The sequence below is a fragment of the Arctopsyche grandis genome, chromosome 7 (assembly GCF_051622035.1).
Source record: "Arctopsyche grandis isolate Sample6627 chromosome 7, ASM5162203v2, whole genome shotgun sequence".
NCBI classification, from domain to species: Eukaryota; Metazoa; Arthropoda; class Insecta; order Trichoptera; family Hydropsychidae; genus Arctopsyche; species Arctopsyche grandis.
Window position 1 is genome coordinate 24,075,074 of NC_135361.1, and position 20,474 is coordinate 24,095,547.

At 36.2% G+C, this 20,474-nt stretch overlaps 3 protein-coding genes across 4 annotated transcripts in view; 1 reads left to right on the plus strand and 2 right to left on the minus strand.

The window, feature by feature from the left end:
* Window positions 1-739: 739 nt before the first annotated feature.
* Window positions 740-2,736, minus strand: Tango14 (transport and golgi organization 14). Its single transcript, XM_077435264.1, has 2 exons — window positions 2,440-2,736; window positions 740-1,223 (listed from the first exon to the last, which is right to left on the minus strand). The coding sequence occupies exons 1-2, from the start codon at window positions 2,720-2,722 to the stop codon at window positions 763-765; spliced, it is 744 nt and encodes a 247-aa protein (XP_077291390.1). The 5' UTR covers window positions 2,723-2,736; the 3' UTR covers window positions 740-762.
* A 1,578-nt stretch (window positions 2,737-4,314) lies between these two features.
* On the plus strand, window positions 4,315-5,767 carry RpS30 (ribosomal protein S30). The gene is made up of 4 exons (XM_077435269.1): window positions 4,315-4,583; window positions 5,203-5,368; window positions 5,450-5,543; window positions 5,636-5,767. Exons 1-4 carry the CDS (start codon window positions 4,509-4,511, stop codon window positions 5,694-5,696), a joined length of 396 nt encoding a protein of 131 aa, XP_077291395.1. The 5' UTR covers window positions 4,315-4,508; the 3' UTR covers window positions 5,697-5,767.
* Window positions 5,768-5,782: 15 nt separating this feature from the next.
* Window positions 5,783-20,474, minus strand: part of LOC143914870 (metabotropic glutamate receptor 5-like) — a 171,936-nt gene continuing 157,244 nt past the window's right edge. Inside the window, exons 6-14 of one of the 2 annotated variants that reach the window (XM_077435251.1) lie at window positions 18,966-19,216; window positions 14,185-14,348; window positions 13,893-13,972; window positions 13,260-13,434; window positions 13,061-13,193; window positions 10,046-10,434; window positions 9,658-9,972; window positions 7,320-7,608; window positions 5,783-7,250 (exon numbers count right to left, since the gene is read on the minus strand). In XM_077435251.1, the coding sequence (XP_077291377.1) occupies window positions 6,733-7,250; window positions 7,320-7,608; window positions 9,658-9,972; window positions 10,046-10,434; window positions 13,061-13,193; window positions 13,260-13,434; window positions 13,893-13,972; window positions 14,185-14,348; window positions 18,966-19,216 (2,314 nt within the window). In that variant the 3' untranslated portion in view covers window positions 5,783-6,732. Of the gene's footprint in view, window positions 7,251-7,319; window positions 7,609-9,657; window positions 9,973-10,045; window positions 10,435-13,060; window positions 13,194-13,259; window positions 13,435-13,892; window positions 13,973-14,184; window positions 14,384-18,958; window positions 19,217-20,474 lie in introns of both variants that reach the window. The other variant, XM_077435250.1, reaches the window with a different exon arrangement.

A 20,474-nucleotide genomic window follows, 5' to 3' on the forward strand; every position in this document is an offset into this window, starting at 1 on the left:
GAAATACGCCAATGGGCGTTGTTTTTTGAGTATGTAAAAAATAAACAAGAATACTACCTACTAAGCCTTTCCAGGTAGCATTGAAAAAAATTCATTCAACATGAGTTGTGTAATCCGTGCCATTCATTTTTCAATGTTTATAAAGACTCGTTTACACTGGAATTTCTGAATTTATAACCATAGCAGAATTTCTCGAAGAAAATCCCTAGCTGCTGAGTATTTTAAATTGTGGCTCGGAATTTAGATTGTGAGCATTACATTTTAACAACAATGAAGAAGATAGAACTGGTTTTGGAAAAATATATTCATTAATAAACTTCTTTGGTTTATTTTATATAGTTGCAAGATATATTAGATAGTCTAAACACACCTTTACAAAACTTGAAATACTCGGCGGTAGTTAACTAGGGTTTGTTTGGATCAGCTACAATTTTTATACCGGCTTTCTAAATAGTTCTAGTTGGAAATGTTGGCGAAATTTTAAGCATGGCGGGCTTTCAACTGAAAAGACGTCAGCACTCAAAGGGTTAAATGTGTATTAAACATATAAAATAGTGTAAAACTCCAAATAAAAAATAAATTATGATCGTTACGGTTACAGCTTCACACATCATTTTTTTTATAATAAGGGATGTGACTATTTTTTGTCAAGCACCAGTCTTTACGATCGACGACTCGTATATGTACGTACGTACATATTAATCACTGGGTATTGTTTTCAAAACAATGTCATACTTAAAAAAAAACAAAGTGTATATAATATTATTTCCCGAACCTTTGTTCGCATCTCGCGTACGTTTCTAATAATTGAACAAATTTTTCTAACTTTACCGAATGATCGCTACCTAAGCTAAGGAATTCCGTTAACCTAATGTGCCACGGCAAGAATCCGTCGGGACAGCACGATTCGCCACAGTAAATGGCAATGTTGGGCTCGGGCATGAGCGGGTACAGATCGCTCAGCCGTCTGTCGAAGCTCTCCACGCTGACACTGTCCGCGTCTATATTTGTGACTCGATCTACACTGCACATGTCCCTCGCTAAGGAGACTACCCTCAGCTTCCCGTCGTCCGACGAGAATATGTTGACCGTGATCTTACGGCTAGTTCCGTTTTTGTAACCGTTTATGTTCGGTCTATTAGTCCACTTTATTTGACCGGGCACGTTCACTTTCAACGTTTCCACCGCTGCGTACAATTTGTCTTCATTCTTCTTCAGCAAACCTGTAATTTCAAATAAAAATTGACTTACTTATACATAGATTTCAACATTATACAATTTTAGATAAGATAAACATTTCAATATATTCTCATTATATAGAAAACTAATCCTATTTTAATCAATTAAGCATAAAAGATTATATAATATATCAAAGGTTGATTTTACTTTTGACCTGCAATGAAACATAGCAGTGCTTCTGTTCACTATTATAACATTTGAGCAACAAAAACAATTACTGGAGTTGAATCTTATCAAACTTTACTATGTAAGTTTGACCCAAATAATTCGAATATGACAATGATTTTTATTGGCTTTCTCTCTTAAGAGATATGAGTGTTTAAAAAAAATGGCCAATTTTAACGTATTGTTGCGTGGGCGTGAAGAGGATTTTCTCTCTAGGATCGGAGAGAAAAACGCAGGAGGGTTGTAGAAGGCTTTTATTCCTCGCTCCAGGTCGGAATGGTTTCCAATCTTCTTGTGTCAACCATCGGTCCACGAGCGCCACTCGCCTAATCTCAACGTTACAATATCATTTTGACTTTTGCAATCTTTAATTCCAAAATCTATGACGATGCAAGAACGAGATGAAAAATGGAGAGCGCATCACTCCATCTCGCTCGCTCACTCTCACTTACGAACGATGAGCCTAGAACATTTCATATTGTAATTTAAAATCATTTACCGTTCAGATAATATTAAAAAATATTGAGAATGAAAACCAACCCTTATAAACGTGATTAAGTGAAAAATTAGCGAAATTGGCCCATAGTATTAAAGAAAAGAAAAAAATTGCCTTAAAATTCTATACATAACTAATTATACGTATTTTAAAGCATGAAAAATCACAATCAATATAAAAAACATCCAACTATTGATTCCAACACTCATTATTGGCACATAAATACTAGATTTTGAATTAAAGACTGCAAAAGCCAACAATCTGTAAAAATTGCACACATTTTACAAGATATTTATTAGTAAATAGTGATTAGTCTCCGCTTCGGTAAGTAAATACGTGATTTTCTGTTGCTCAATGAAAAAAAAATTGCATACCTTTTGCCTTGGTTTTGCTCTATTTGGTATAACTTGTCAATTACATAAATAAATGTCAACAAAAACGTCTCGCTCGCTACATAAATGGAAACTGCACGGTCAGCTTTTAACCGGTATACATTCACCGAGCATAAATGATAGCGTATTTTTCTTGAATGTGTTTACCGTTTCGGTCGTAGAATGTGAAGTACTGGACTCCGGCAGCCAGACTCCAGAGTAGCAGGTGTGCCAGGTCCTGGTAGGAGTGCTGTCGTTCGCAGACCAGATAGGCCACGTGGACCGGGCCTTTCAGCATGGGGAGTACGCTTTCAGGCTGCAAGTGTTGTGCCCTTCGGTAGGCCTGCAAGTGGCACCGCCAGCGCTCGGCGAGTCGGTCGACGGTGGCGAAGGCGGCGTAGATTGCATGCAGCAGCAGCCACAGGGCGCGCCGTAGCGCCGCCCCCAGCATGCTGCGAGCTGCGGCCCCCCCACAACGCCACTACTACTGCCGGCACGGCTGCCGACCCACTGTCGTTTCACTGTCGCTGTCACACGCACGCGTCAGCCCCGCTGTCACGAGAAACGCTCCTAATCCCCCCTTACACAGCCTACCTACCTACCTACTTACCTACCGTTTCCAAATTGCATGTTTCTTCGATTACATTTTTACGCTCACTTTAACGAGCTTCAACAAACTTTTATTCGATGTTCACCAGTTTCATTACATTTTTTAATACGGTTAAAACTAAACATACACAGGCCAAAAATATTATTGCGTTGACGTAAAGGGGTCGACCTTACGGCACAAACTTTGAGTTGATGAAGACTCGAAAAATGAACTCGCATTAAGATTGGGAGTGGGGGTAGACGGCTTACGGGATAATTACGCGTGTATGCATGAGATTCATGGGAGGAGCCGACGAAATCGTCTACCCCCACTCCTAATCTTAATGCTTTCGAGTCTTCATCAACTCGGAGTGTATGCTGTAAGAGTCACCGGACGCAACGAATGAGTAGTAATACAACGAATGAGTAGTAATACAATAGAATACAATCGTTGACTATATGGGGGTAGGGCGAGTGAGACGACTGTGTTGATAATGCACAATTGTTTATTTCGGCAGCTGGGGAGGAAGTAAATGCTTACCGGTGAAGCACTGGCCAACCGATGGTTTTACGGCCGGTACCTCGGGGTTGCCACAACTATATTGAGATTGAATGCGTGTCTATGCAGAGACTGTGTGTGTTGAGGTAAAAGGAGACTGTGTGTTGCAGGTAAAAACTCAGTGTAATTTTAACGAAGTTGGTTATTTATATCTAAGTTGTACAATTACACACGTTGAGCGAAGAAGGGTAGCACGAACAGGTAGCTCAAAATTGTGTCACATAGCTGTCTAGACTGGTGGTTGAATAGAAATTGCTAATTGACTGATGAAAACATCTGATGGACCACGTGCAAAGGTTGTCTTTTGTTCCTAATTTTTTTGTAAAAAGCATTTGTTGCATTTGATCATGTAATGTCTTCAGATATACGTAAATTGCGCACGTGTGCGATGATTGCCTACAACCGTTTTAATTAAAAGAATAAACAAATAAATATAGAAGAAACAAATACATTTCAATAGTACGCCACTGGTAAACATTTATGTACATATACATAAATTTCATTTATTTCCTTTTTTAATTTTTGAATGACCCTTTCATGCACGGAACCCTGATGCTTTGCATCAGCTACCCTTTTAAGTTATTCGATCTTGTAAAATAACACCAAACTGACAGTAAATTAAAATATTGACATTAGTTTATATTAAACAGAAGCATAGGTTAATTTAGCAAATATGTGATTCTCAGCTAAAATGTTTTGAACAATATGAATAACGTATTGAGAGTTATACATATGTACCAAAAGGTTCCTATACTAATGTAATGGAAATTATAATTTACCCACTGCTATGTTAAAATAGTTGGAATAAAGCATAACAGTTTATCGTGAATTGGATCTGATGAATAATTTGAATTGAAGCAAAACGCGAAATTAGCTAAAAATATAAATATAAATTTAGTAGAGCTGGCTGTGCATGTGCAATATGTAACCGTTTGGGGGCGCCGCTGCCAATTCCACGCCACCATCTTTCTTTATCGTGAAACGTGCGCGTCGCCACTGTTAAGCACCGTAGCTGACTTCCGGTCGCCAGACGACTCCTGTCACTCCAACACTCGAAGAACTCCTCACCGGAGACTCGCACAGTGTCAAAATGCAACTTCACGTTCGCGGACAAGAAGTGCACGTGGTCGAGGCGGCGCCAGAGTGGACCGTCGCAGCCCTCAAGGTACGCCCCGCAGCCCCCATCCGCGCCCCCATATCTCATCTGGGGCCCCCTCGACACTCCCCTGAAGCTGAAAGCGTCGAATTCACCCTCTTTCCAGATGACACATTGAACATAACCTCACTTTCAACCTACACTCATTTCCGTAGTGATACGTCGACCTTATGGCGTGTTAGTCTGATGCGGCGATGGAGAACCTTTCTTGGCTCAAATGCCCAAAATCATTCACTGTACAAGCCAGTAGTGCTCAAATCTTTTTTCGCCAAAGAAAAATATATCTTCATGTAAGAGTCATCTTCAAATAATCTTCTCCGTATTATTGATTTGTTTAAACAGATCTTAGTTTAGTATAATGGATTTTAATTAAATCATAACATTCTAATGCAATTCCCCGTTTACTTTTGTCATTCCAAATGCATCTCTTCATGAACTCTCAAACCGATTGATTGAATATTTCAACATATGTTACAGAACATCCAATTGACGTTTACATTATGTACGATGCAAGTTGAATCATTTATGATATAAATTGCTTTATTCTTGTTATCAGTATATTATAATGATTGAATTGTTATTGATTATCTATAGAGTGTGTATTTATAATTGTTTTTTCTCGTTTCAGGAACACATTTCATCCTTGACAAACTCACCAGCTAATGAATTATGCTTATCATGCAACGGAGCTCCACTCACAGATGATTTTTCCGTGTCCGAGTTGACGTCTGCCGAATTAGACTTGACTATTCCATTGCTCGGTGGTAAAGTGCACGGTTCCCTGGCTCGTGCAGGTAATTTATCGGTCATTATGTCTACTTGTCTTACTTTTTCCTTTGGTTTTTTCATTATAATGTGAAATTTTCGTGCAACAGGTAAAGTCAAGGGTCAAACTCCCAAAGTAGAAAAACAAGAGAAGAAAAAGAAGAAGACTGGCAGAGCCAAGAGACGTATCCAATACAACAGAAGGTATATTCTAAATTTGAAGATTATTTTTATTAGAGTTTGGATTAATTTTTATTCAATGTGGGATTAAATATTAATATATTTTTGTTTTATAGGTTTGTGAACATCGTTCAGACATATGGCAGACGTCGTGGACCCAATGCTAACAGCGCATAGATCTATTTTGCATACAAAACCAATTTGTAAAATATAACAAAAATGCAATAAAAACTGAAAAAATAAAACAATTCTTTATTTTCTTTACATATATCTTATTTTTGATTGGATTTAAAAGTTACATATAAAGTTATTTCGGCAGTAGATTAATAAATAAATTTCTTTCTGAAATAATATATTATTTTAAATTATATGTACACATATGGTTATCTTAAATAACAACGAAATTTGGTTCCTTTTCCTATTAATAGAATTAAATATGGTTGTTTTAAATCGTTTGAAACGATACACATACATATGTTAACCCTTTGAATGTCGACCGACGCCGATCGGCGTTTTGCCAACAAGTCCACGAGCCTGAAAAACACCGATGGGCGTTGTATTTTGAGCATGTACAAAGTAAACAAGAATACTACCTGCTAACCTTCCCGGTTAGCGTTGAAGAAAAATGCATTGAACATGGGTCGTGTAATCCATGTCAATCATTTGCCAACATCTATAAAGACTAGTTTACAAAATTTCTGAAATTATAACCATAGCAGAATTTCCTGATGGAAATCCTAACTGCTGAGTATTTTAGATTGTCGCTTGGAATTTAGACTGTGAGCATTACATTTTAACTACAATCTAGAAAATGGAACTATTTATGGAATAATACATTCATTAGACTTCTTTTATTTATTTTATATTATTGCAAGATATAAGAGAGTCTAAACACACCTTTACAAAATTCGAAATCTAGTGATCTAGCGTTTGTTTGGATTAGCTACAATTTTTATACCTGCTTTCTATTGGATTTCTAAATAGTTCTAGTTGGAAATGTTGGCAAAATTTTAAGCGTGGCGGGCTTTCAACAGAAAAGACGTCAGCACTCAAAGGGCTAAATTATATTTGGTTTCCGTAGAGCTTAATTAAAAAAAACTTCAATCTTAAAATTATACTCAATATTGATTTCGTTTTGGATTATTCTAATTACATATTTGGTAGAACTTAAAGCTTAGAAATGATTTGAGATCACAACTTTGAATTGAATGATTCAAACGGTGCTATTTGATATGCCATTGCTTGTGACGTTTCTTTTGTACGACAGTGGTGATTCCGAAGTCGTCTTCCTCAAATACATCACGTCGGTAAAGAGAGACGACTGCAGATCGCTTTCTCTACCTGCGTTTAAGTTATTATTCACGGAATTGGTCGAACCCAATGTAATTGTAATACTCTTGATTTGAGTCATGTCTTCGTCGCTGAGAGAACACTCGGAGACGCTCTCCTCTCGTATCCTGGCTTTTGGGTGCAATCGAGGTGTCATTGTATGTTTGGTCTTTAATAGTGTCGGGTTTGATGATTTGTTTGCTGTGCTTGGACTTAGTTTTCTACCGCCGTTGCCGCAATTTTTTAGATTTTGGGAATCCATTAAAGCTTTCGGATTCAGTTCGGCCCAGTCTGTGTCCAACGCGGGGCAAATTTGAACGTTGTTTTTGTGACTTTGAAGCAGACATTCTAGTAGTTCGTTGTCTGTTTGGCAGGATAATGTTCGTTGTTCCAATTTACTACCTGAAATATAAACATTTAGAGTATATATTGGAATAAATTAGACATGTTTCAGTGGAAGATTAACCCTACTTCTTTTGGAATCATTCATGTCATCTTTCCAATTAACGTTGTGCTGTTGAGTGATGGTGGCTTTGTCGGTGCCACGATTCGTTCCTGTGTTGGAGAATGAACTGCAACTCTTGTCCGATATCGCCGAAGCCACTCTTGAGCCGATGTGACACCTGATAGACTTTGAAGTGGTGAAGAGTGCTCTATTGTTTCTCTCGGGTCGGAATAGTATGATGTACAATTTAGGCAAGAAGAGGAAGATGAGGGTCACCATAGCGCTCAATGTCACACACATGCACATCGTTATGATCTGAAATATGCAAATAGTACTTAATATATTTCGATTTGGTTACACTGAGTGGATGGATACAATTAAACAAAGTACATATTAAATAATACAAATGAAAAATAACTACATGGTATCGCATCAGGGTCGCTCTAAGGGGCGATTTGAGGGTGCAGAATACTTGGGTGCCAAAGCCCCAAAGTGCGCCAAGCTCCACGAAGATAAAAATTATATAAAAAATATATCGACAGCTTCCGTCAACCTTTTGAATGCTGACCAACGCCGATCGGCGTTTTGCCAACAAGTCCATAGGTCTGAAAAACGCCGATAGGCGTTGTATTTTAAGCGTATACAAAGTAAACAAGACTACTACCCGTTAAGCCTTTCCAGGTAGCATTGAAGAAAAATGCATTGAACATGGGTCGTGTAATTCGTGTCATTCATTTGTCAACGTTTATAAAGACTGGTTTACACCGGCATTTCTGGATTTATAACCAAAGCAGAATTTCCCGAAGGAAATCCCTAGCTGCTGAGTATTTTAGATTGTGGCATGGCATTTAGATTGTGAGTATTACATTTTAACAACAATGAAGAAGATGGAACTAGTTTTGGAAATATACATTCATTAATAGACTTCTTTTACTTATTTTATATTGTTGCAAGATATAATAGATAATCTAAACACACCTTTACAAAACTCGAAATCCTCGGTGGTATTTATCAAGGGTTTGTTTGGATTAGCTACAATTTTTATACCTGCGTTCTATTGGATTTCTAATTAATTCTAGTTGGAAATGTTGGGGAAATTTTCAGCGTGGCGGGCTTTTAACAGAAAAGATGTCAGCACTCAAAGGGTTAAACAAATATTGAAATTAATTTTCAACGTCGCCAAATTCTACGTTTCGTGTGCAAAAGTGTGAAAAAAAAGCAGCGATGGCAGAAATGTAATGCACATATACACGTGCAATAACTAATATCAGATAACAATTAGATAGAAATTAAAATTAAATTGTCAATAGTTTAAGTCTTTATTGAGTTACATCAGTTAATACGTATATTCATTTAAGATAAAATATAAATATAACTATGAAAGGCCGTTAATTATGAATAATAAGGTGAAATGTTCCGAATAAATCGTATATATGTATGTACATACATATACATATATTCTGATGATAAGCGAGGTGAGCAACAATGTTTGATTTTTTATATATTTTATAATTTTTTTGGAGGGGAGAGGGGGGGGGGTGCAAATTTTGGATTTGCACTCGGGTGCCAACTACCCCTAGAGTGGCCCTGTATAGCATGTTGTCATAGCAAGACAATATTGTATATAGTAAGTTGAATCTTACTATGAACAAGCATAAGGGCGAAAAGGATTTCTTTTAGATAATTTTAAACATGCGAAAATAAGAGATAAGAGATATAAAAAATGACCCCTTACACGAAAACCATGTGAACCGTATAAGAGGTAAGTAAAAATGGGCCGTGTCTTACACATATTCATAGAACGCCCAGCACACCCCTCCCCAAAATGACCCCTCTAGAGTGTTTACGGTAAAATTGTATCCTTGTATTTATCCTTGCTTGACAGTGATCGATAACGGTGTATCCCATATTTGAAGAAATTTAGGAGACCACCCACAGCGGGGATCCATGCACACGATGTGCCGTTCATCGCTGTGTGTTTTCGCCCTAAGTTGGTAAACACCAAGAATAGCGTCCCCTGGCATTTACATACACAAAACGTTGAGTTTGTAATTCACTATCATTTGGATCCACAAAGTTGTCTTGGTGAATCATAAACGAATGCGTTTATATTCCATTGTGGATGCGAGCGAAATGGAAACTGAAATGTCAATTCGGTACAAGTCGCGGATTATTTACAACGTACTTGCAAGAATTTGTTTTTAGAAATTCATTTCGCACCTCCACCAATGTGTTTGGAGTATTTCTGACGGTAATTGCAGATATTTACACAATATAGATACCATGGTGATAAGTTCATAAATGTTTAGATCTACAACTCTTTTGCTGAATTCTAAGTGACGGCTTTAGCACAGATTTACTTACTTTAGATTCGCTACCGAAGTAGATGGGCACGAATGCTACCCAGATAACACACGTAGTGTACATAGCAAATCCGATGAACTTTGCCTCGTTGAAGTTTTCAGGCACGTTACGCGTCTTGACTGCATACAAAGTGCACAATGCAACCAGAAGAAAGTCAAAAGCAAGTGGTGCCAGAACTCCACGAGCACTAGTATCGCACACCAGTTGAGATCGAGAACGAGAAGGGTACACGTGATCAGCACGTGCAGGTTCCAGAATAAGCATACTAACAGCTACTGCTACTTCTACACCAACTAGTAATCCACTCATCACCACCTGAAATATGTGCAATATCAAATGTGTAACATCTTCCCAAGTTCTTATGTATCAAAAATCTTGGTTAATTTACCTGCGCTGTGCCTGACATGAGTCTTGGTTTCCTAGTTGGAAATCTTTTCTTTGATCCGGCCAATATTCTGGCTATTCTGTTGGTCTTGGTGAGCAAGGATGCGTATATCATGGCGAAGCTGATGCCTGGCATAGTTCTGCTCAAGGCACAAGTCAAAGGAGCCGGCTTAGCCAGGATCGGAAAGGTGGCTGCGTGACTCAAAGTCATCCCTGCTAGGATCAGATAGCTCAATTCTCTCGTCGATGACTTAACTACTGGAGTATTGTTATGTCGAATGAACACTACGGCGGTCAAAGCGGTTGCTATAAATCCGATACATGAAAAAGTAATGGCGACTATTGCTTGACTGTCCGACCATCTTACATGCTCTTCTGTTGCTTCCAGACATTCTGAAAAAGTTTTACGTCATTACTACATATATATCAACGAATTTTCAAGAGCTTTCAGAAATACGTTGTTCAAATTTTAAATGTCTGAATAGTTGGTAAATGTTATATTTATTAAAAAATACGAAACAAGACATCGTATTTTTAAAAATGCATTTAGGTTTTCTTATTGTATACTTGTGGATTTCTGTTGTAAGTAACAACTTGTAACACACCCGAACTATGATCAGGGGAAATAACGGGATAGCAGGTATAGCTTGGGTGCGATAGAGTCTTTTATGTTTTATTATTTTTGCAACTGCTAGATGTATTTCTTCAAGGATGTTGAGTATATGTCCTAGATGTGGGATTGTTGGTAAAAATACTATATTTTCATGAATGAACTTGAAAACTTTGTCTATCTTGTCGTCTGGTCCTGTCCAGAACTAAAAGTTTTGGTTCTCTGTCTGTTTTCCTGGTTAATTTTTATTGTGATAAAATTTTTTAACACCATATCCTAGAATTAATATGATTTATATAAATGCCGATAAAATTAAAGAGCGGCTGATTTAAATTTGCACACGGGCGGTCAGACTCCTAGGCACGGCCCCGAGTAAAACTATTTTTGTTGGATCGGCCAGATTTTGACACGTTATTTATAATCTCCTCCCATTAGTGCAACATTAGACTGTTAGACGTAACTTCATAGATTTACATATTTTCATTTCTAAATATATACCAGGAAGGCTTAACAGGTAAGCCCAATGCGGTTTCCTGGCCAATTACAAACGCCGATAAACAATTACATATATTTATACAGCATCACAGAGCATTCTATGGACAAATTCAATGATTCTAATATTTCGAGAAATACATAAATTTTACAGGGTGGGTAGTATATTTTTACAAATCAACAAATTCGAGATGCAATTAACTCGAATTTGCGAGTGACGGGATAGGTTTTCAGTTTTGGTGGAACCGTTTCAACATTGAAATCCGATAAATTGGCAAACTCTGATAAGAAACGATCGACCTGGAGTCATATACAATATACAAGGTCTGGCCAGCAAGACTAGACCAGGTAATTAGCCCATGAACCCTCAGTTGAAAGCATTACACGCTAACTGCTCAGCTATGTATATACAGGGCCGCACCTAGGAGTTCGGCCGCCTGTGTGCAAACTTAAATTGGCCGTTCTTTAATTTTATCACCATTTGTATAAATCATATTAACCACTTAATCGCAACGCGTTTTTAGAAACCGATTCAACTATTTTATTATGTGTTTAGTGTCAACCTTTGACACGACCTCTTGAATATATTGTTACGTACGCCGCGGATTAAGCGAATAGAATCCCAGAGACTGTGTGACCGTTCAAGGATTACCTGTTAACGGATATCTGTTAACGGATTAACTAAGTGCATACCGTGCGACCGGTATAATTGGTTTCAAGGATTAGCGACAGGCTAAGTGCAAGTAAGCTAAACAATGATTGCACTTCCCAGAACGACTGACTCATACCGTGGGAAGACATATCCGAATACGTGACTTTACAATAGGTAAACAGATTAGACGTCCTGAGAGATCTACCCTTTATAAGGCGGTACGTAGGCGATATCAGGTCGTTCTGGACTGAGAACTGCCAGTCCGTGTATCTCCTTAATCATCAATAAATGCTGTGAAACGACTGTTGGCCTTTTATTTGGATCCTCCACCCACCCCTACGCAACAATATCACAAACTAACGAAAAATATTGACTTTTTTCAATTTCATATCTATCACAGGATATTTTTAGATGTCGCTGTGAAGAAACCAAAATTATGTAATTACGAGCTATATCCTTAAATACAAAAGGGCGCGCAACGGTGTGCTTATGGCGATGAAGGGGTTAGTAAAAATGTGCAGTGCATGTGAGTAGTTCAAAAATCTTACCTTGTGATAAATATAGTACTGAAAATTTTAATCACAATTAATTTTAAGGTTTAACGTAAAACGTTTAGTTCTGAACAGGACCATACGACAAGAGAATCTAAACGTTTTCAAGTTCATTCATGTTTTTACCCCCCAATCCCACATCTAGAACATTGTTCTTTGGATGACCAACCGATAGTCAACATCCTTGAAGAACATCTGGCAGTCGCAAAGATAATATAATATAAAAGACCTAGTAGTTCTATGCGGACCAAAGCTATACCTGCTATCCCGTTACAAATATATACTCTACGTGTGCTAAAAGTATAGGTAGGACCGGAAGCGTGCTTTTTCCAGGAAACAGGACGTTTTTGGTCTATTTTCTAGGAAACAGGATAAAGTTCAAAGTTAGAGAGCATAAAAAAGGTTCATCATAAAAATGAACAAATACGACGAACAATGAACAATGAATGGCGCAAAGTTGGTCCGCTCTTTAGCTACAAGTTTTAACTTGCAATAGCAATCCACAAGTATACAACAAGACAAGCAAAATGCATTTTAAAAAGTATAATGTCTTGTTTCATATTTTTTTTAAGGAATATAATTTTTTCAACTCTCATTACTTTCTCCCGCCTTTATATTTCGGCCGCCTGCGTGCGTTGCACACATTTGTAAATGTGGTAGGCACGGCCCTGTCAGTCTATACATATTATATGTTGCTGGTTTGTAGGTGTTTACCTGTTTTATTATCATTTGGATACCATCCCAGTCGACAGGGTAAGCATGTGGTTTCGTTAAACAGCATTTCATGTTTATCACATGGCACGCAAGCCCAACAACACCTTTTTTCTTGTCCTCCAGTCTGAAAATTCTGAAAATAGTCAAATTTAATCGAAATTCTACTATAAATAATCTAATTAATTAAACAAATGATAACCTTATAGTATCCTGGATCACAAGGACGAGAGCACACAGAGGTAGGAGGCTTCGTCTGAGTTCCATACTGAATATTAGTAGTATTGAATAAGCGAATCTCTCCACCATTCCAATCACCAATGTGCACATAATCAAAAGTTCCATTCTCGAGAAGTTGATAGTTCATTATTTCATACCTAAAATACGTATACAGAATAAAAAGCAATCAAATTGATAAGTTTGCAGTCACATAATTGACACTGTCAATTCATTAATGAGCAGGTGCCGATTTAACAATGTGACAAGCACTGTCGCACGTGTCAATTACAAGCTAAACAATTCAAACACGTTTCAATCGAAACGTCCGATATTGTCCGAGCTTCCTATTAAATGTGCCATGACTCAAATTAGAGGACCAATTTTAGTTTCATGACCCAAAAAACGATCGTAAAATAGTTTTGAAAGCTTACTATATAACATCAGATCTTGATGTTATATACATAGTATTAGACAGTTAGTAGACATGTTCAATTTTTATAAATTTATGGTTGTTAATCATTTCTATTTTGGGTCACGGCTCAAAGATGATTTGATTGAATTATTGATAAACATTTAAACGAGCACATCTTTTGGCAAATGTACTATACCCACCGACCTGCCTGGAGGATCTCCGTGCTTGTCAAACTCCACCAGCTCTCCGTCTTCGGTTGTGAACGATACGTTCATTAAATAGCTCTGTAATACGAACATAAAAACATAGAGAAAAGAAACGATTCATTATCAAGATAAATGTGGCGTAATAAATAATGAGACGTTCTTATGCTTGGGGGAAAACGTATGTATCGCCCTTTTTGCCGGACGCACTTGGTTTTCATTCACGCGATTAAAGCATTAACTAATATTTATCAAATCTTATTATTTATCATGGTGTAATGTTGACATTTTACCTTGAAAAGAGTTCCGTTGAAGGGGAATAGGGCAGGACAGGAACCGCGAGTTCCGCAAAGGGCTTTAGCCATGTCGTGTAATCCGTGCGCCATAGTGTATAGAGCTTTGATCACGAAACTCATTTTAGAATCTTGCTTGTATTTCATCCTCAGACCCTCGTCACCTGTAAATATTTCAAAATCAATACGAGAATCATTTCACAGGCACGAAGGGGTGGGAAAGTCTTGTAAAATTTCCAAACAAACGAGTCGCGTACAAAGCACAAAAGGTGCTTTCAAATTCAATACGACGAGATCGTTTGATACAAATTCGTATTGAAGGTTCACGCTATATGAAGAATTAGATATGTAGATGGTTTAAGTATTGGAGATGAACGATAGTCTTTTCTTAAGTTTTCGGAAACCTCTTCAGAATATTCACGAATGTATGAGACCTCATTTGCAGGCTGTTGACCATCTAAAGTACATACAAAGATGTGTTTGTGTATTTTGGGAATTTTTGTACACCGTTAGTCTTATCGAACTGAAACTTAGTTTCATTATTAAAATGCTTGACGTAATTATGTTGATTGGAAGTAGTAACTCCCGTTATACATGTTTCTTATAAAAAACTTATAAAAACATTCATGTTTTTATAAGTTTTTGGATTAAATTATCTCCCAAACGGCTAATCAAATCGGATTGAAAATTTTTTACATGTAATAGGAGTTGTAAATTTTATACCCCAATATTTTTTAAATATTTTTTCCTAAACCGGAAGTAGTACTTTTACTCTGGAGAATCGAGGATTTTTATGTTTTTCTCAGAAACCTTTTAGTTTATTGAACTGAAATTGCATATCTAAAAGTTTAGGCTTAATACAAAGCTATGTCTAAAATTTAGTAAGCATCCATCAACCGGAAGTGGCAGTTTACTCTTGTTAGATTTTTATTCCACTATTTTTTTCGACCCCTTAAACATATGTGCTCTTCACGAAAAAATTCAAGTATAATTATTGGATCAATGTGATGAAAATAAAAAAAAACACTAAATATAATAAGCCGGAAGTGGGATTTTTTTCTCTTAAAAAGGTCCAAAAAGTTGGGATTCTGTCCACTCCCCTGAACGTATCAAGCTAAGAATTTACATATATATTTGTATTCTTTACGTACTATCTTAGGGTTGATAAGGTTTTGGTCAGAATTCGTAAACCGAAGTTGTAATAAGTATATTTTGAAATCCGTGCAAAAATCACAGCTCTTTAAATTTTATAAAATCCAACGCCATTTTGAATATGAATATACGTAATATAATAGAGCATTTTGAATATACATTATATAATAGAACAAACAAACCATTTTGAATATACATTATATAATAGAACAAACAAACCATTTTGAATATACATAATATAATAGAAAATTTTTAAAGTTGAAACTTTTGTCCGACCTGCGGAATGTACATATTCCACACGCAAATCGTATACAATCGCACGAGCAAACTATTTAGAATATTCCATTATGGCATATGTACGTACAATTTGCGATTTTATATGTACGTAGAAATTGTTTTCAATTTCAAAACAGTCCGTTAGAATCCGACAGAAGCCACCGCGTTAGTAAGGGAGCAAACACTCACCTTTATTGCGGGCACGCTTTTAACGTCCGCTCCTTTTAACTTATTAACGATTTTTGAAAAGCGGATTTTCCAAAGAGTTTCCCGCCATTATTGCCCACAAAACGACATTCTTCGTAAAATATTCACGCGCGGCATTTACGTGGACTTTCGGTGTCGCCGTTTTACGAGACTTTCGAACGGCACCGAAACTTTCCAAGTGTATGCGTCTTTATACATTAACCGAGACGCATATACATACATATAATATAATCTGATATATATATATATATATATATATATATATATATATATATATATATATATATATATATATATATATATATATATATGATATAATGGTTATTGTGGTTTTTGCGAGAGGTTCTTCTCGCGCGTTTATTTTGCGCATTAATGGAAGCTCGCGCGTGCACAATTAATTCGCGATTTCCTCCGCGGAAAGCCTCAAAAGCGAAACGCCATAAATCATGCGGCTCCACAATCGGCTGAAACGGGCTGAAGAAGCACCACAATGGTTGAAGGACAGGAATCAGGGACAATGCGGGCATCCTGGAATAAAGAATGCTCAGATGTGTGCGAGGGCTGAAAGGTCGTGAACGCTTTCAGCTGAAACGCGATAAATGCGATAATGCGCTATTTACAAGACGGCAACTCTTCGTATATTATATGCCCTTTCTGTTCCGGTCGCCCTTCTTCGAATCTGCGTACAGCTTTTGTCGATGGTGAGGGCAGAGTTCAAAAGTTTTGTAAGAACTGTATGGGATTGTAAAGATACCTATAGGTGGGTAACATCTTTCACCGAAAAGTATTGCATTTGAGTATTCAATGCGATATATGTGGGTTTTCATATATTCTTTCAGAATAGGTACTGATTTTTTTTAGTGATTTTATTAATTTATTTATCATTTCAATCAAATATTATATATATGTACATACACTGGCATTTACACGCCGCTCCAAAGCGACGAGTATACTAATGCAGATACAATCAATACAAGCATTTATACAATGCGAATTCATACAAACATCATCCGAAGTGAAATCTGTGGAGAAATTTTTGTAGCATTTTATTATACAAATCGGCGAGATTTGCAAGAGAGATTTGAAAGGAGATGCCAAATTTACAGGAACCGTTTCTATGAAAATTGGCAAACTCTGATAGGAAACGATCTAGTTATATGTTAAATATATAAATATAATGTGACGTAATTCACGTATTAATAGTAAAATTTTGAGTGCGCGCATTACACGCTCGCCGATACAACCCGTTCAACTGTTCGAAATGATGAATGAATGTGTGTGTGTCTTCGTGGGTGTGTGTATTTGTGTACGCTTCCATGCAGCACATTTGACGCTGACGTCACCCGTTCCAAGTCAGGTGTTCAATATCAGGAGCACGTGTCACAGTTTACAGAACAGTATTTTGAAGGAATCCATTTATTAGTTCTAAAGGAAGTTGAATATGTATGTACATACATATGTAGGTATTATTATATAATAAAATTTGTAATGTATCTGATTATCTTTTTGTATGGTTTTGATGTACATATGTATGTATGTATGTACATACATGATACGGTTTTTATATAAATATATCAATTTTTTCAACACAAGTTGTTTTGTTTTAATACTGTTAAAATAAATTATATACACAATTACCAGATGTTAATTTTATTCACGATAGAAGATTTATTCAAGAATATTTCTGACGTCGAAAGAAATTTCACGCCAGATTTATAAACGGTTGCGTTTATTGTCAGATAGCAATGCTGATTGAATATTGTATTTTGAATGAAATCGAAAATGATGTGAATTTATTACGTATTTTATTTTGTGTCTGATTTTTTCAGCCTAGAACATATTCATCGCGCAAAAAAGGAATCATGTGCACTTTAATATTATAATTAATACAATTTATCGAAATTTCCGATATCAGTAATCACTGGCAGGGAAATTTAAAACATAATATGTATATGTACGCATAATACATGTACGTATGTACTCGTATATAAATTCATATATTTACTTTATCTATCTACGTAGTAACAATAGATGAAGTTTTGTGATCATACGAAAATTAGAACTCGAGATTTTGACTGATTCGAACTCGGAATCGATTACTGATCACGATTTTATGATCTAGAAAAAATGTGTGTGTCTGTGTATTTGGGGGATTTTTTGAACACCGTTAGTCCTATCGAACTGAAACTTAGTATCGGTGACTGAAATTCTTATTTTTTATTGATTTCACTATTTGTATCTAAGAAAAATGATTTTTAAATAAAAAAAGATTCATTATTCATACATATGTACCTATATATTAATATTATATATGGTACTAGCTGAACCCGGCATGCGTTGCAATGCCACAATAACGCATGCCATTCCCGTTAGTCTTATCGAACTGAAACTTAGTATCGGTTACTGAAATTCTTATCATAATGTTTCGTAGAAATTATTATTTTTTTGTTTGGTTTTTTGATTTTTGTTTTTGCAACTTCAACTTAAGCTTATCAGATACCCAATCGTCTCTCACTGGAAATGTAAACGAAGAGTAAACCATCATCTGGGGAATTAGTTGTAGTTGAAAGACAATTTATATTTCAATGTATGTATGTACGTAATTAAAAAAAATCAGCTCTATATATTAAATATTTTCTTATTTAAATTAAAATTGGAAAGGTTTGCGAACTTGAGACATATTGTAAGGAAAAAAATGTTAAGGAAAATAGTAAAGATTAAAACTATTATACAGACGTGTGGCGTGATAAAATAAAGAGAGATTAGAAACAATTTATAAAATAATAAATCGCTCAATAAAGGTATGCATGGTCGTTTTAGTATTTTTTGCTTTGGGATATCGTTTTCGACAAATAAAATGGGTATATTATCGATATTTCTTTTTTTATACCAGTATTATCAAAGGCTTATTTTCGGTCAAATACCGACATTACCGGTATCGGTACTTTCAGTATACTAATACCTAATTACAACTGAAAATACAATTCTACTGTAACATATGCACTTATGTACATAATATACATAACATATATTGGACAATATAAGTTCATGCCCGATTATTTTAAAAGTAAATAGGCAATAACTTATGTTATCATCTAATATATTTTTATACACTATTTTTAATAAATTAAACGACTGTTTCTCACCTGTACAACTCTGGTTGTAAATATCTGATTTAATTCCACTGCTTTCATCGTTCACATCTGGCATCTTGCACGAAAACTTTGACTGCCAGAATTCGTTGAACCACGGATTTCGATCATTGGTCGATGGTTTCAAACCGAAGTAGTAGTCATCGAAATTCTTCACGTTCGGAGAATGGATCCTGATACTGATGCTGCCTTGAGCTTCTCGTTGATAACCCTCGACGACGTCACTGCGATCCGCCCAACCGTCACTGATATAAAAAAAAAATAAAATAAATTTACATCAAGTACGTTAGGGGTTAAAAGGACAGGTTTTGATAAATCGGTGCTACAATTCAAATGTTAAGGTTGTGCGTTCTGTCTTCGCACTCTGGGTTCATTACCAATTCCCCTATGCCAGCAGAGCTTGAGGATCAAAAGTTTGGAAAGGTTTGCGCTTTGTTGTAAATTCCCAACAGGGGCGGGTAAGGAGGATGGATTTTATTAATATAAAGCGATGCGTTCGTAAATTTTAATAATTTTCTGAATTTATGCTGTTAATAAACGAGACTTACCCGCTCTTTTCGTAAATCATATATACGTTTAGGTGTAATGATATCGCACATTCAGATGAGAAATTATGTACGTACATATGTATCTACGTCAAACAATACTTAAAATTTCATTATGACTAATCTTAGTGAACGTTGTATTCACGGGAAGTGCAAAGTTAAATTAGTCAAATGCAAAGTTATAATATGAAACTTTTGTATACATATGTACATAAGATTGTAGTTTCAGTCTTGAAGTATTATATAATAGATTTGTATACATATGTACATAAGATTGTAGTTTCAGTCTTGAAGTATTATATAATAGATTTGTAACTTAAAATAGGTATAATATTATTATATTCAGCTTTGAATAAATTTTTCTATTGCAAATTGGCGTTAGTACACTTTTCTTCATTACGAGAAAATCTCGCAAACATTAAATATTGTTGCGTAGGGGTGGATTCAGGATCCAAATAAAATGCCAAAGTCGCTTCACAGCATTTATTCAACGATTCAAGAGGATCCACCGCTCACTCCAGAATAATCTGATCTACCGTTTGTACCTCCTTATAAAGGACAAGTTGCACAGCACAACTTCCCCGATCCATTAATGTATCTATTATCTAGGCACATACATGTCTACTCTGATGAGTCTCTTGTTTACGCACGCATTCGCCCAGGTCTATGAGAACTCCAGCGTATTCTTTGTTCGGGAACTTACTGAGACCCGTTAGCCTAATCCGGGGTCTCTAATGTTCACCCGCGAATGCACTTAGACAGTGGAAACTCTCTCTCATATTCCCACGTTACAATATAATGTTTTGCATTTTACAATATTTAAAAATACTGGTGGTCTGTAATACGTTTCTTTTGCTTTTCCGAGATTCTGGAAATGCTGAATTAAAAGTAGTAATAGCAATTTGTGAATTAAGTCAAACGGAAATAGTGTTTTTGGAACTGAAAATTGGACTTCTAC